The 16,226-nt window shown below is 34.6% G+C and overlaps 3 protein-coding genes across 3 annotated transcripts in view; 2 read left to right on the top strand and 1 right to left on the bottom strand.

Annotated features, from left to right (window-relative positions):
• Window positions 1–2,969: 2,969 nt before the first annotated feature.
• HELRODRAFT_176353 (hypothetical protein) lies at window positions 2,970–5,030 on the top strand (the record flags this gene model as incomplete). Its single annotated transcript, XM_009023571.1, has 1 exon — window positions 2,970–5,030. One exon carries the CDS (start codon window positions 2,970–2,972, stop codon window positions 5,028–5,030), a length of 2,061 nt encoding a protein of 686 aa, XP_009021819.1.
• A 3,605-nt stretch (window positions 5,031–8,635) lies between these two features.
• On the bottom strand, window positions 8,636–10,858 carry HELRODRAFT_176352 (hypothetical protein; the record flags this gene model as incomplete). Its single annotated transcript, XM_009023570.1, has 1 exon — window positions 8,636–10,858. One exon carries the CDS (start codon window positions 10,856–10,858, stop codon window positions 8,636–8,638), a length of 2,223 nt encoding a protein of 740 aa, XP_009021818.1.
• A 4,812-nt stretch (window positions 10,859–15,670) lies between these two features.
• HELRODRAFT_176351 (hypothetical protein) overlaps window positions 15,671–16,226 on the top strand; it is a gene marked incomplete at both ends in the record, with an annotated part of 4,641 nt that continues 4,085 nt past the window's right edge. Inside the window, one exon of the mRNA XM_009023569.1 lies at window positions 15,671–15,835. Within this exon, the coding sequence (XP_009021817.1) occupies window positions 15,671–15,835 (165 nt within the window). The remainder of the gene's footprint in view (window positions 15,836–16,226) is intronic.

Below are 16,226 nucleotides of genomic sequence, written 5' to 3'. Positions count from 1 at the left end.
ACATATACAGCAATATGTGCGTGCATGGCTTTTTTTAATTTGACGAACAATACCATCATTAGTACGTGGAACGGAAATAGGGACATTTTCCCACGTCACGTAACGTGATCTCTTACAGAACTTCCGGAATTTATTTAAATGAAATGGAAAGCCAATTGTTGCTATGTCTGTTTGCCTTGGATATATATGTATTGGTGTGTTTCTATGTGTTTGTTTGCATGTTATGTACGTATCTATGTGTGTATGAATTTGTCGTGTGTGCACGTATATAATACGCACAGAACAACATATCATTACACCACACACACACACACACACACACACACATTTTAATTTTTAATTTTTATAAGCATTATATTGATTAAATTTTTATTTTTAGGTGATAAATAAAAAATTGAATTTAACTAAATTGAAAAATCCCGCCAAAATGATGCTTTATATCGAGAATATTTTATCTGAAAAGTGCTATCAACAGCGTACAACAACAACATCAGCAACATCAACAACAACAACAACATCAACAACAACGACGACGACAACAACATCAGCTTTAATAACATCAACAACAACTGCATCAAAATCAATCGGAATTGTATCAAAAACAACAAACACAACATCGTTCTCGCCATCGACAACATCATCATCATCATCAACAGCAACAACACCAACTTCAACAACATCAACGACAGAATTTGCAACAACAACAACAAAAGCCTCAACAAGAACATCATTATCAAAACCTAAAGCAACAACAACTATAACCAATACATCGATCATCATTTTCTTCTGGATTACGTTCGCAAACGCTCGCTATCATCATTATTACAATAACGGTAGTTTTACATGTTCCTTCTTACTCATGTTTTTTATTTTCATAAACTTTTAGGCTTTTTGATAACATGTTTCAGTTGTTTGCATGTCTTCCTAATGCATGTTTGTTCGTTCGTTCATTCATTCATTCATTCATTCATTCATTCATTCATTCATTCATTCATTCATTCATTCATTCATTCATTCATTCATTCCTAACAACTACTCCAATTACAACAATCACATCAAACACAGCAACCACAACAACCACAACAACCACAACAACCACAGCAACCACAACAACAACTGGCAGCGTCGCCAGAGACGGGCAAATTACACACTATATTGTAATATCGATACAAAATACTCTAAATATTGTAATTTTAGTACCAATTTTAATAAAAGAGCCAAATTAATAATTACAAATTACTAATTTCAAATTACATGAAATTAAATTATCAATACATCGAACCAGTTTTGAATGAAGGAAGAGAAAAATTTTCTTTGAAGTTATTTAACCGTTGATTTTTCTTAGCGCCGATATTCTTTGATGTAATTTTTATATTCGTTTATTAAGTTACTTTCTTTCTATCAACAATCTGTTCAATCATTTAACGATTGACTGAAAAAAGAAAGACACTATTTTGCACATTCTTTGATGTCATTTTCATATTCTTTTATTAATCTCCTTTCTTTCGATCAACAATTTGTTCAATCGTTTAATGAACGACTAAAGAAAAAAGGAAAGAAAGAAAGAAGAAAAGAAAGAAGAAAAGAAAGAAGAAAAAAAAAAGAAAGAAAGAAAGAAAAATTAAGCGTCAAACATCAAAGAAGTAAAAAATTTTAAGAGTTTCGAGAAAAAAAATTTTTCAGTAATAATAATAATAATAATTTGTGTAAGTATATATAAACTATATTGTTTAGTCAAAATGTAATTTGAAATTACTTTGAAATTACCAAGTAACCTCATCATCATCATCATCATCATCATCTCCTTCTTTTTCTTCTTCATCATCATAATCAGCATCTTCTTCTTCCTCATCATCATCATAATCATCTGAAATTACTAAATTACAAATTACCAATTACTTAAAAATTAATTTCGATAATTTGAATTACGCAATTTCATTACTTGAATTACATTACCGCCCATCTCTGAGCGTCGCTATGGTGGTCAGAGTTTACCGATCTATTTAAACAAGCTGATCCATTCGAACGTCTACAATTATAATAACAGATATCGTGACGCCAAATTTGGATTCGATTCAATCAGTTTGCAGACTGAATGGTTTATAAAAGTTTAAAAGTCATTCCTTCTTTAACCACTGCCATTTAACCATTGGGCCATAACGAGGCCATATCATGATTGCAGCCTAGCTTTCGATGCTTTTAAACATTATTTTTTTACTAGGTACCTACCCATCCAGAATTCTACTGGGCCAAGCGGCGTTTGTTGTTTGGTATTTTGGTATTTTTAACATTTGCGTGAGCGTGTGCGTGCGTGCGTACGCGTGTGTGTGTTTGTGTGCGCGTGATTGGAAAAAATGAAACAGCGAAGGATACAGTGAGAATAAAAGAATAGAGACCGAAATGTAGAAAGAAAGAGAGAACGAAAAAAATCAAATCAGAGAAAGAGAGAGAGAAAGAGAGAGGAAAGAAAGAAAAAGAGAGAAGACAAAATATGATATATTGAAAAATATAGGTAGAAGGCTTTATTGAATGGTTTCAAGGCTTTTATTTAAGCGGACCAAAGAAACGCTGAAATAAATAAGAATGCAGATTTCATATAATCGTTGTTTTGGTAGTGACGTCACTGGTTTTAAATAAACAACAAACATCAACAATGTTGAAAATATTTAAATGTCAACTGTTATAAATAATAAATACACAAGTACTTAAAACCGTAAGTACAATGAAAGATCTTTGTAACGCTGTCCTTCTTCTCTTACTAACCAACTCTATTTTAACAAAGGCATATGACCTGAAAAATAACTACATCGGCTGCTTCCAAAGCGTTGTATCCCATAACTTCTAAGTTCAGCATAACCTTGAAGATTGTGTTACAAATTGCACGTATTTATATCGGTATTTGAACATGATCGGCTTGGAAGACATCCGCGAATGTCACTGCGTATATAATTAATAAAAATATACTGAAAATGAAACTTTGTTGCAACTTTGTCCTTATTTTGTTGCAAACAAACTTAACTTTAACCAAAGCTTATGGCCAAAAATATGACTACATCGGCTGCTTTCAATGGGTTCGATCACCTTTATTCGAAATTCATGATGATGTCGAAGATTGTGCTGCCAATTGCAAGTTTACGAATCCATTTAATAACATGATCGGCTTGAAGAACGGCCGCGAATGTCACTGCGTAAGCGGGGTCAGTTCGGCAGTGGCTTCCTGGCGGTGCAACATGTTTTGTAAGAACTTCTCATGCGGTGGGGTTGAGTTTTATTCTGTTTATAAAATTCAACCACGTCAGGAACACGATATATATTATTGCCATGTGTATCCGGATAAGTCAGAGACCGCCATATATTCACGAAATTTTGACAATCTGGATAGCCTTGAAATGTGTGCACATTTCTGTTTGGAAATGAACATGACATTCTTTAGGAAGACAATATTTCATAATAAATGCGACTGTTTCCAGGAGGTCAATTATGGACTTTTTTTTCGCTCAGGCGATGAAAGCTTCCGCGCTGAATTATGCTCCAAAAGTGAAGCAGAAATTTGTGAATATTATTTTGAATCTCTTAGAGATCTGCCGACCATATTTTCAACGCGTTTATTTTACGAATTCCAGAGAGGAGTATCAACTTTCTCTCACTGCAAATCCATAAACTATGAAATAGAAGAAAGGTGTCCAGAAGGTTGTAGTGAAGGCTGGAAGGGAGATTCGTGCAGAGAAAGAGATTGTACGAGGAACAATGGTGACTGTGGTGACGAGATGAAATGTATTGAGTCCACGGTCAATGGTAATAAGTACGTTGAATGCGTCTGCCCATTGGGCACCGTAAGAAACAAGTGGGACTTGTGCGAGGTGTTTAGGGAGAACGTGGCTCTAAGTCAAGCAGATTTTTTGAATTGTTTAGTTTACACTTGCTTCATCTGCGACCCAAATAACGGATTATATAACGGTTACTTTATGCATAATAGCAGCAATCAAAATACAATAAGCGTTGTTTTCCACAGTCTTTATTCCATTGGATATATTAGAATTTACGGGAGGCTATGTGAAAATGAAATTGATTGCAGTCAACTAGATAAGTTTGTGGTTAAACTCGGTCCATCAGACGATGCAAGAAATCTTCCAGAAACATGCGGCTATGGACCTGACAAAGCCATACAAGCTGGTAATCCCATGAATGTTATCTGTAAAGATTTTACATATCGTTCAAGACTTGTTGTTTTGCTGCAGTCAGAGGAAAAGATTGGGACAGTAAATCCTATAATAGCAGAGTTGGAAGCTTATGAAGTTAGTTGCGGTGTCTTGAACGGAAGATGTGAACAAAGGTGCACTGAATCGAAAGATGGAGACGCACACGTTGTCAGCTGCAGTAGTTGGACTGATGAACAAGCTGTAACAAACTCATTTTACGGATGTTATTTGAAAGTGTCAGGTGACCTTCACTACAATAGAGCTGGTTTGTCGTACATGCAATGTAAAGATGCCTGCACTTTAATGTCAAAGAGTTTAGCAGTGATGCAAGCAGGTTTCAAATGTTATTGCGGCAGTAGTTTGAACATAGCTGGTAACATCCCAGTGGAAGATTGCAAGAAAGGCCATTACAGATCCAACCTTATATTTGATGACTGTGACATGCAAGATTATTTTTGCAATAAAGTCAATGGAACTTTAAACATCATTACAACAACTTCCAAAGCTACCAAACATGACATTTATGATACAAATTCTACTGAGACTTTAGAAACCATCGTCATCATCAATCCTTCCGACGAACTCACAGACATCACATCATTGCAAACGCAGCTTTACGATTCTTACAACAAATATTTGGTCATCGCGTCAGGTGTGACCCCCATCACCTTCCTCTTCATGCTAGCTCTTTTAGTTAGAGAACTGAAGTTTAAACGTGTGATACCAAGAAGAACAAGCGAAACCTCAGGCAGAAGCGCAACGATTTCAAGCAGCAAAGAAGGTAGATCATCAAGAAATAGTTTGAGTGTGAATAGTACTGAAGCAATATAACTCTATGTATAGAAAAAAAAAAGTTCAATCAGAACCCATCAACAAAACCAACTAATCAACCAGTTATGAACGCTTAGCAGTTTTGTAATATATGTCTAAATTTTATTCTGTCTGTTTAGTTTTTTGTACGTTCAATTCTTATGTCATCTTTCGTGAAATATTTTTATTTTTACTGGAATTTTTCAGTTTTATAAAAAAATAATTTATACATGAATATTTGGTTTCGTTCGCTAAATAGATTCATCATTAGTAAGTACATGACTTGTGGAGGTTGTTCGACCAACAAACATGCGTTCGTGACTGACTTGATTTAGAAAAAAAAACAGAATCCGATTTATTGGCGAGACTCTGAAAAACTCAATAATAATAATAATAATTATTATTATAGTAATAATTAATGTAATAATTATAGCAATAATTATAACAATAATAATAATAATAATGATAATGCGAACTCTTTTATTTCAAAGCAAAGACACTAAATAATTATGAAAATAAAATAATGAAATGTCACAATAATGTAATAAAATGTCAATTATTGCCACAATGCTCATTTTTAGAAAATGTACATAGTGGTGAAGTATTTATATATATATATATATATCACAAATTGTTTCTGTCACAATATATGCCATACGATAGCTTTATAACAGTCTCTATCAATTCATCGTTGAAAGAATCCGGCCACAAATTTTTATAAAGTGAAAGATTAAAATTATTATAAAAACCTATTGGTGATATTTCAAAAGTATTTGTAATTATTGTGCAGTGTTTATAGTTGTCATTTAGATTACTGTGCAAATTATCTGAATATTTTTTGATCTTGCATTGCCTGGATGATTCAAGATTTGTTTCATGACAGACCGTTAACTCTAAGATCTCTACTGTGTTGCCTAGTAGGATGGCAATGTCAGGTCGTAGAGTGTTGAACAGATCTGATATAGGGTGAACACCGTCAATTTTCAAATCTGCAAACAACCGACACTAGGCAGGCACCACTGTTTCAATCGGTTGGTGATCGCGGCCAAAATTATATTATGCCTTTCAGTGTATCTTTTAAGTGCGATGTGGAACCGCAGTCAGAAATCACATGTTTTTTTGTTTGTTTACAACCGCAGAAAGGACACAGAGAAGTTTTGCCCCATTTAAACAAATTGGCGTTTGTTGGCAGTTGCTGTACCAAATATGTCCTGGCAAATTTGAAGAGGACTCCAGCAAGATTTTCTAGAGTTTTTAACCAATGGTAAATATTATTAGTTTTGATGACGGTTTTTATTTTAGAGATAATTGTGCCCTGACTCACAAGCGAAAGAACGTGCTTCAACATGATTCAACTCTTTCATTTTCCAGCTGTTTGAGCGATGATTTTAGGGCATTTGATTTTGAAAGGATACTGTCAACTTTGATGTGATTGACTGTTGATTCTTTGTACAAACATTGAATTTTTTTGTTTTGGTTGGTTTTAAAATAGTTTCGCAGCTTCAATCTCGTTTTCTCTGCGGTATCTTTTAAGGACATAATATTATGGCCTACCATCTTTGCTGGCAGCGAATTTAGTTCTGCAACACAGCCACTGATTGGCATATCATAATAATAATAATAATAATAATAATAATAACAATCATCATCATCCTCGACGCCTGTATAATCGGATGATAATGATCATCTTTTTTGGTCATTTTTTTTATCATTTTTTGCTGACAAGAAAAAAATTGGTGATGGCGCTAGTGATTATGATGGTGATGAAGATGATGGTGATGATGAAGAAGAAAAAGATGAAGATTGTGATGATAACGATGAAGATGACGATGGTGACGACGATGATGGTGAAAATATGACGATGATGAAGATGATGGTGATGATTTTGTTGTTCTATTTTTTTGATTATGATAATGATTACGTTTAAGAATTTTACCGTGAAGGTTCAAGCTGTTGTATGTTTTTTTCGTATTGGATCAATGCCGCAATAATAATGATCATTGATTGTATGTATGTATGTATGTATGTATGTATGTATGTATGTATGTATGTATGTATGTATGTATGTATGTATGTATGTGTGTATGTATGCATGCATGTATGTATGTATGCATGCATGTATGTATGTATGTATGTATGTGTGTATGTATGTTTGTGTGCATAAGTTGCATACAGTTATATCAATCAAAGTCATTTAACATCTGTTACCCAGTAATATGTTTTTTGACTAACAAACATGCATACATGCATACAATATACACACATACAAATATACATACAAACATACATACAAACATACATACAAACGTATAAACAAATGTAAAAACGTATATACAAACATACAATCGTAGAAACAAACATACATAGAGAAAAAATACAAACAGTGACTATGAAAACATCATTACTAATAACATCATCTCAAAGAGCGAGAGGACAACAAATATAACTGGGTTACTTTCTCTCTTTCTCTCTCTTTCTTTTTCTCTCTCTCTCTCTCTCTCTTTCTTCCACTTTACTTTTTTTTCATTCACAGTTCACATTAACATCAACAACAATAACAAAGCGACACAGTCTGCTTTTTTCTCACTCCTTATCACTCATTTTTCTCTCTTTCTCCCACTTTTCTCTCCTTCGTTTTCCCTGTCTCTCTCTCTCTTTCTCTCTCTTTCTTTCTTTCTCTCCTGTTATCGACAAAGATCTTTGGTAATATATGCTCTACGTACTGACATGCTGACCTGACGTGCAACCTACATACATGGCTTGTAATAAATAATCTTCATAAAAATTTAGAGAAATAAGAATGGATGAATGAATGGATTGACGGATGGATGAATGGATAAATGGATGGATGGATGGATAAATGGATGGATGGGTAGATGATTGAACGAATGAATGAATAAACGAATGAATTTATCAACGAATGAACGACCAAATGAACAGAGACATAATAAACATTTTTATTAACGCTGTACGGCAAAGTCACGAACTTGATTATTAGGCTTACTCAATCAAGATAACCAAAAAAAATGCGAAAATATAATATTCTGAATGTATACAAAAGAATAAAAGAGAGAAAGATAGATAGATAGATAGATAGATAGAGAGAGAGAGAGAGAGAGAGAGAGAGAGAGAGAGAGAGAGAACTGAAACGAAAGCATTTTGTACGTAGGTGGTAGTGATAAATTTTTTGTTCTCTATGATTTCTGATATCATCTTGAGGTCATCTGTCGCTAAAATAATTGTTTATCCCTCGTATACCAACCATTCAGTTGTTTCAATTGTTTTTTTTTCAATCCGTCCCTTCATTCATCCCTCATTCTCTTTGTTTATCATTTATTTATTTGTTCGTTCATTCGTTCATTCATTCAGCTATTTATTTATTTGAGAACAATTCGAAATAGAAGCAGTTTGTATTTTTTTAAAATTTGTCACCTTTTCAACATATGAGCAAAAACTACCGCTGATGGTAAAAGCAGACTGTAAAAAATAAAATAGATCAAGTTTCTATTTGAATAATTTTCAAACTGGCATCCTTCAAAGACATAGGTATCTATAAATAATTGCCTACAGATTGTTTAAAGATTCTGAACGGTTAACTGGTCCGTTGAGTAGCACTTCCAACCATTTCAACGCTTCCACCACATCCAGCACCTCCAGGCAGCAGTTGTAGTATCTCCGGTATTAACACCACTGGGCTCAGAGACATATGTACTAGCTGTACTCGCTACCGAGTCATTTATAGATGATCCTTTTTCTACCCCTCTGCCAGACTTTTTCAATATGTCATTTATAATTCTGGTAGAAAGTGGCGCTGGCTTGTCCGCTGCAGCGTTATGACGGTGTCTGTCAAGAATGGTAGCGATGACAACTCCACGCTTGTCTCTCAGGAATCTCGATCTAAGGAGCACCACCGCGCCGATTGTCGTTAAGATTATTGCCAGCGATAGGACTACAATGATTATTAATTTGGTATTATTGTTGTCTTTAAATTTTTTATTCATGTCGGTAGATTCCGTTTTACTGATGACGTCAGGTTCTGCGGTGGTCGCCGTAGTATTTGCATTGACGGATGTGTTGGTTTTGGTGGTGGCACCGCAAAACTGATTTACTTTACAGTCGTGGTAGATATAATAAGCAAGATAGTGCTGCTTTCTGCAATCATCCATCGGCGCTTCATCGCCGACTGTTACTTGGTTGCCACACGAACAATTTATACCAGCCTTCACCGCGGCTACGTCGAACTTCCTTGCTCTGCACTCATCTTGGCACTCCTGGTAAGACAAACCGTAGCGATTGAGGTGATATTGCGTCAACAACCATCTGAAACATCCATAAAATGGAGCTACAGCAGAGCGTAAATCGTTCAGATCTGTGCATTTTGTGACCGTTGCATCGTGCATCTTCTCTTCTGTGCATTTTTGATCCTCTTTGCATCTTCCGTTCAGTGTATCGCAGCCGACTTCGAAGACTTCTAATTCTGCTATTGCTGAATTTCCCAATGAAAATTTTTCATTTGATTGTTGAATGATAAGACTCCTGGAAAGCAAGGTGAAATTTTTGCAGACGACTGTCATTGGAGTCCCAGCTTGGACAGCATGATCCGGTCCCTTCCCACATAATTCCAGCAAGCTTCTTATGTCGGAATCATTGTCAAATTCATATAATGTACTGAGTTTAACTAGGAAATTATTGAGACGACTGCAGTCTTTTTCATCTTGGCAGAGCTTTCCATAAACTTTCACGAATCCAATTGCATACAATTTCTGGAAAGTAACGGCGATCCACGCGGCGATGTTGTCGTTAATTTGTGCTGCAGTGTAGCCATCAATTGAGTGGTCGGACAAATATGTCGCCTCCATGCTAATATTGCGAGCTCTATCATAGAATGTTGAACTGAGAGAGCAGGAGTCGGATTCAACTAAATTAAATTTGAAAACTTCGCATACATCCCATCTGGTTCTAACCGTGCCGTACGGACAGACACACTCAACGTACGTCTGATTGTTAACGACAACTTCAACACATTTCATCTCACTGCCACAATCTCCATTGTTCTGCCTGCAATCTCTATTCCTGCATGAATCTCCCATCCAACCCTCGCTGCACCCGTCCGCACATTTTTCTGCTATCTCGTATTTTTTATTCTTGCAGTGCGAATAACTCGAGACACCTCGTTGAAAATCGTAACTGAAACGTGTCGTGTAGATAGTCGTTTTGTTTTCATGCTCTGTATAGTGACAATTTTTTATCTCTAATGAGTTTTCAACCAGTTCGTTACAAGTCAGTTTTGTCCTGTGGAAGATTCCGTATTCGAGAGTCTTGATGCAGCTACAGACTTCTTTGCGGAGTGTTTGCAAGAATGTGTAGTTCAGCTCCAAGCAGATGTGTGCGCACGTTTCAAGAGAGGTTTGTGCTGGTACTTGTACATCGAACGTATTCATCTTATCGTTAGTACAATAATACGCGTGGTGTATCTTTTGAGGCCCGATCCTATAAACGAAATAATAGTTTGTGGATAGACAAGATTGATCAGCCTGGCAGATATAATTGCACAGAGCAGAAGATACCGCGGGCCCCAACGTCTGGACGCACTGGCAAGCATTAAACTTAGACACGGCTATTAGGTTAAGGTTTGCGAGTCGACATCGTGAGATGCAATAACTTTTAAGAGTGGAAGGAAATATGAGGTCATTAGTTGATGTCACGTAGCGAAAGCAGCCAACGTATGATCCTAGATCTTTAATGTCATCCGAAGTTTTGTTGCTGTTCGCTGAGGTATGGACTACAATCAGGGAGATGATAACTGTTGTAAGTTGAAATTTGGACAAGAAGCTTGATAACGTGTTCATTTTATTGTCAAAATTATTTTGGCAAACGTTAAATGTTAATCTAAACTTCTATTTTGTAATTTTTATTTTTGTTCATGCGTTTATTTACCTATTTGTGTTTTGCTTAGAAAACAAAAATAAATGAATAAAACAATGACGTTGAAGAAATTTTCAAAAATTTAACTCAAAATTTTACCTTCTTTACGTAAAATGATGTCTGGAGGAAATAATCTGCACACACATAAAAAGAGAAAGAGAGAGAGAGAGAGAGAAAGTAAGAAATTGAAATATAGCTGGTGTAATGGCAATGAGGAAGAATAAACACGAAGAAAGAAGAAAAATGGAGTGAGAAGACATTGGAAAGAGAAAGAGAACATAAGAGAAACTGAAACAGTAGTAAAAGTTGAAAAATAGATGAAAAGAACCCAAAAACCATGAGGCTTGACGGAGCACATCCAGTAAATTAACGATAATAGAATTATGGGGAAGTTTAAAATGAAAATGATTTTTTGTAAAGCCATTAAGAGAACACTTGTGCATATTCATCTGACACACACACACACACACACGCCACACTCATTACACACATACACACACATCAACTAAAAAATAAACACACACGCCAGGAAACATAATAGCAAACAAACAGAGACAGACAGACAAACAGAAAAACACACCGATAAAAAGGTGTGCCTCGGCCAACAAACACACACACACAAATTATCTGATAAAGACATACACACACTATACACACACAAACACACATACCCTCACGCACACAAACACACATGTACACACTCCATAAACACACACAAACACACATACACTCACGCACACAAATACACATGTACACACTCCATAAACACACACAAACACACATACACTCACGCACACAAATACACATGTACACACTCCATACACATACACATAAACACACACTATTTCAGTTCCGAAAAATTTTTCTTTTATGTTAGACAGATAGTGACTGGCGAATCACTCCATCGTTTGGAGGCTTAGAACAAATTTGTGTATGGCCAAGCGGATAACAGAGCGGTTAAAAACGGTTTCAACGGTTTTTAGTAATCTCGGTAATATAGTCGGTAAGAATGGTGGTTGTTTTTAAATGGCCGTGCGATTATTATTATCCATAACGCTGAAAAAACATAATCAACAATAACATCAACAAAACACAAAGAGCGTTTGAATGAACAAACGAGTGAATGAATGAATGAATGACCGATTAAATGAATGAATACTGATTGTTTGAGGGAAGAACTGAAGGAACGAGCGAATAGAAGTAAAGGAATGAAAATAAATAAATGAATGAAACAAATGCGAATACAAATTGAATAAAAATAATTGAATATTTAAAAAGTTCTTCTACAAGTTTGAAATGATTTCGTGCCACTACATTTTTGGGAAGAATGAATTTTTTTAGTCAGAGTGAAGGATGAAGATGATGATAAGGATAAGAAAGAAGAGGATGTTTTATGGCAAACTATAACTCCTGTCGGCTGGATTATCATGGAATGTCTTGCTGGTTGGAATGAGGAAGGTTAGCCAGACGCTCTGCTATGAATGAATTTTTTGGTCAGAGTTTTTCGAAGAGCTGCCATTCCAATAATAAAGGATCCAGTTGAGCTGCTTGAAAATGGTAACTACAGACCTGACGAATACACATTGGTTCAGTGATACATACATACACGCACACACAAACATACATACACACACATATACACACACACACACACCTAAATACACACACACATATATACACACATACATACATACCCACACACACACACACACACACACACACACACACACACATACACACACACACACACATACACACATACTTATATACATGTCGGCACGTTTTTTCTTGACGTCATCACTCTAATCGTTTGTGAACGGTTAACGTCACTTACGCCATCCTCAACATCGTCATCATAACCACCAGCATCATCACCATCATTACCAGTATCATAATCATGACCGAAATCATCTCAGAAGGTTTTTGTTGTTTTTTAAATTTTTTTTTTCAAGAACATGGCTAAAAAAGTACACGAGGTCATATATTATTTATTTTATTCCACAATAATTTTATAATTATTTTAAATCTTTTTTTCTTGCAAGAATATGAAAATACGAGAATAATAAGAAGCAAAGATAAGGGAGTCATTTCAGTGAAATTTGTTGAGAAAATTTAAGAACAACTTGGAAAAAAATTTTTTGTTTCAAAACCACCCCCCACTCAAAATTTTATCTTTCTCGCGAGATGCCAAAAGTAGGCAAGCACGTATTCATGCGCGCGTTAAAAAGTAGTTCCGGAAGTTGAAAAAATAGTTCCCGCCATTTCCATGCGCGACTGTAAAGCGGCGCGTAGGATATAAAGATGATTGGTTGGTTCCCAGAGACTATGGAAAGCCATTTTGCTAGAGAAATTTATTTTATTATTTTTATTGTTATTATATCTTAGGTTGTTGTTATTGCTCTTAGTCTTTGTTATTATTATTAATATTATTATCACAGTTGTATCATTTTATCATTGGTTTGCTTTTTTTATTCTTATTTGTTTGTTGTTATTTTGCTTTTTGTTGTTATATCTTTGGTTGTTGTTGTTTGTTGGAGTGTTTCATCATCATCCCATCATTGTTATACTGTAACTATTATTTTGTTGCTGTTGTTATTGGTGTTGTTGTTGATGTTTTTGTTGTTATTGTTGATGCTGATGATGTTGTTGTTGTTGATGTTGTTGTTGATGTTATTGTTGATGTTAGTGTTGTTGATGGAATGGCTAATGCACCTTGTTGACGACAACTCCGAAAAAGAAACATCCTTTCTACGTTACATTTCAATGTTCTTTCTAACATTTTGCACTTTAATTAAATTTTTCATTTATAAGAATTTTATTAATTTATTCTTAATTAAAAAGATTATTATTCTCTACAGGAGATGGAAAAGTTTTTAAATTGTACTTTTGGGTCTTTTGAGGTACAATACAATACAATAAACACACTCACACACATACACACACACACAAACACACCCACACACACACATACAAGCTCACATACATTCTCACACACATACACACACATACAAGCACATACACACACATATACAAACACACACACACACACACACATAAACATAAGGCTTCATGTATTTAAGTGCAAAATCATAAATGATAGAAAACATGAGCAAATTTTTGTACGTACGTACGCAGAATAGAGATAAATAAAATAAAATTTATTTAAATAGAATTTTTGACAAAAAAAAATTTATTTCATCATTGTCGTCGTCGTCTTCATCACATTTTTAGCAATAGCTACGTCAAAAGATCTGTGTGTGTATGTATGTGTGTATTTGATGTGTGTATATGTTTGTGTGTACGTGTGTATGTTTTCTTTCACCTGTTGAATTATTAAGTATTCAGTTAGGAGGTGCTTGTTATAAGTTTGAGAACTTCTACGGTGCGTGTGTGCGTGCGTGCGTGTGTGTGTGTGTTTATGTGTGTGTGATTGTGATTAGCTAGACTTAAATAATTTTGCGTTTATTATTAGCCTTCCTTCTCAGTTCTGTTCAGTTTGAAAAAGCTCTTCGAATACATACAAAGAAAGAGAGAGAGAGAGAGAGAGAGAGAAAGAAAGAGAGAGAAAGTGAGAGAGAGAATAAAGGAGAGATCAAGATATAAAGAGAGAGAGAGAGAGAGAGAGAAAGAGAAGAAACAGAGAGAGATTCTAGCACTTGTTATCAATTTATTTACAAGCAGACTCATTCTGGCAACATCTCAGGGTGCATTTAATATCCGTGCGTTGGCGGTATTTGATATTGGTTTTTTTAAATTATTTAATAAATAAATGAGTTAATTACGAATAAAAAAAATATAATAATAACTATAATATTATAATTAATAATATTATTTATTGAAGATAATTTTTTTAATGTCTAAACGTAATAAAGCTCCTTGCTGTCAGAGAATTTTAGGTTGAATTTTTGCAAAAGAAATGAATAATTTACTATATTATTATTCAAATTATTAATTATAGTCATCCATGTTATTATTATTTGAATTATTTATAATAATTATTTATAATAACTATTTATAATAATTATAATTATCATTTTGTTTTTTTTTTTCTCTATTTCCGCAAGACCTTGTAATTCACGTCCATGTTTAAGATGATGATGTCGCTTTATGTCTTTGCACTTGTATGCTGGAGTTTGTTTGTTGGTGTACTTGATGTTTGTCTGTGTGCGTGTGCTTACGTGTGTGTGTGCCTGTGTGTGTTTTTTGTATGTTTCCATATTTTTAAATGGATTTTTTTACGTACGCTGTTGTGATTGTTTTGATTTTTGTGGCTGTCGTTTATTATTATTATTTATCTGTTGTTATTGCCAGTTGCTACTGTTGTTGATGTTGTTGTTATTGTTGTTGTTATTATTTATTTATTTATTTATGGTTTGGTTCGGTGGCCAGCTTGTGATTTCATAGCGATGCATACATTGACACGTTATTGGATGCGGTGCGTGTATGTGATGATGATAATAATAATCAAATCAAATCAAATCACTTTTATTCAATCAAACAAAACAAAAGCATGAATGATTCGGAGACCAAAAAAAGAAAATTAATTCTTGTGGGCTCGGCCACCGTGCAGTTCAAAATTGCTTCTCAATGATAAAATAAAATTGTCAATAGGAGAAAATGTATCAATGTTAATGAAATATGTACACACTTATATACATATATATACATATACATTATTATCCTTGAAAAACAGAACTTTTCGTAATTAAAAAATTTTTCAGTTTATTTTTAAAAAGATGCAAAGTGTTACAATCTTTAATTTCTTGTGGAATCGTCTCCCATATTCCTGGGCCGGTGTGTTTCAAACTCATGCAGAGTACTTTAATTCTGGCTGGTGGGGCATAGAAAAGTGGCGTGTGGCGTGTAGTTCTTGCTTGAATGGAAGTTCCAAAAGTGAAAAAGTTTCTAAAAAATGCCGGCAATTGCTGACGTAGAAATCTAAAAATGAATGTTGCAACGTGGTAGATGAACAAGTTTTTGATGTTGAGTATTTTCATTTCGAGATAATATTCACTTGTGTGACAATGAGGATGAAGATTTTTAAATATTCTGATGAATCGGTTTTGGCATTTTGTTAACTGTTTTAGATGAATGTCAGGACTGTTTCCCCAAATTACGTTGCAGTAGATGAGATGAGGAAAGATTAACGAATAATACAGGTCAATTAGAGTAGGTTTATTTAATTTATTTTTAATTTTGCTTATAACTCCTAGGGTTTTGCATATTCTTTTAGACATAGTATCTATGTGAATATCCCAAGAAAGATTGTCCTTGATTGTTACTCCAAGGAAT

The sequence above is a fragment of the Helobdella robusta genome (assembly GCF_000326865.2).
Source record: "Helobdella robusta unplaced genomic scaffold HELROscaffold_37, whole genome shotgun sequence".
Classification (NCBI taxonomy): domain Eukaryota; kingdom Metazoa; phylum Annelida; class Clitellata; order Rhynchobdellida; family Glossiphoniidae; genus Helobdella; species Helobdella robusta.
The sequence above is the reverse complement of the archived record's forward strand: the minus strand, read 5'-3'. Positions and strand labels throughout refer to the sequence as shown.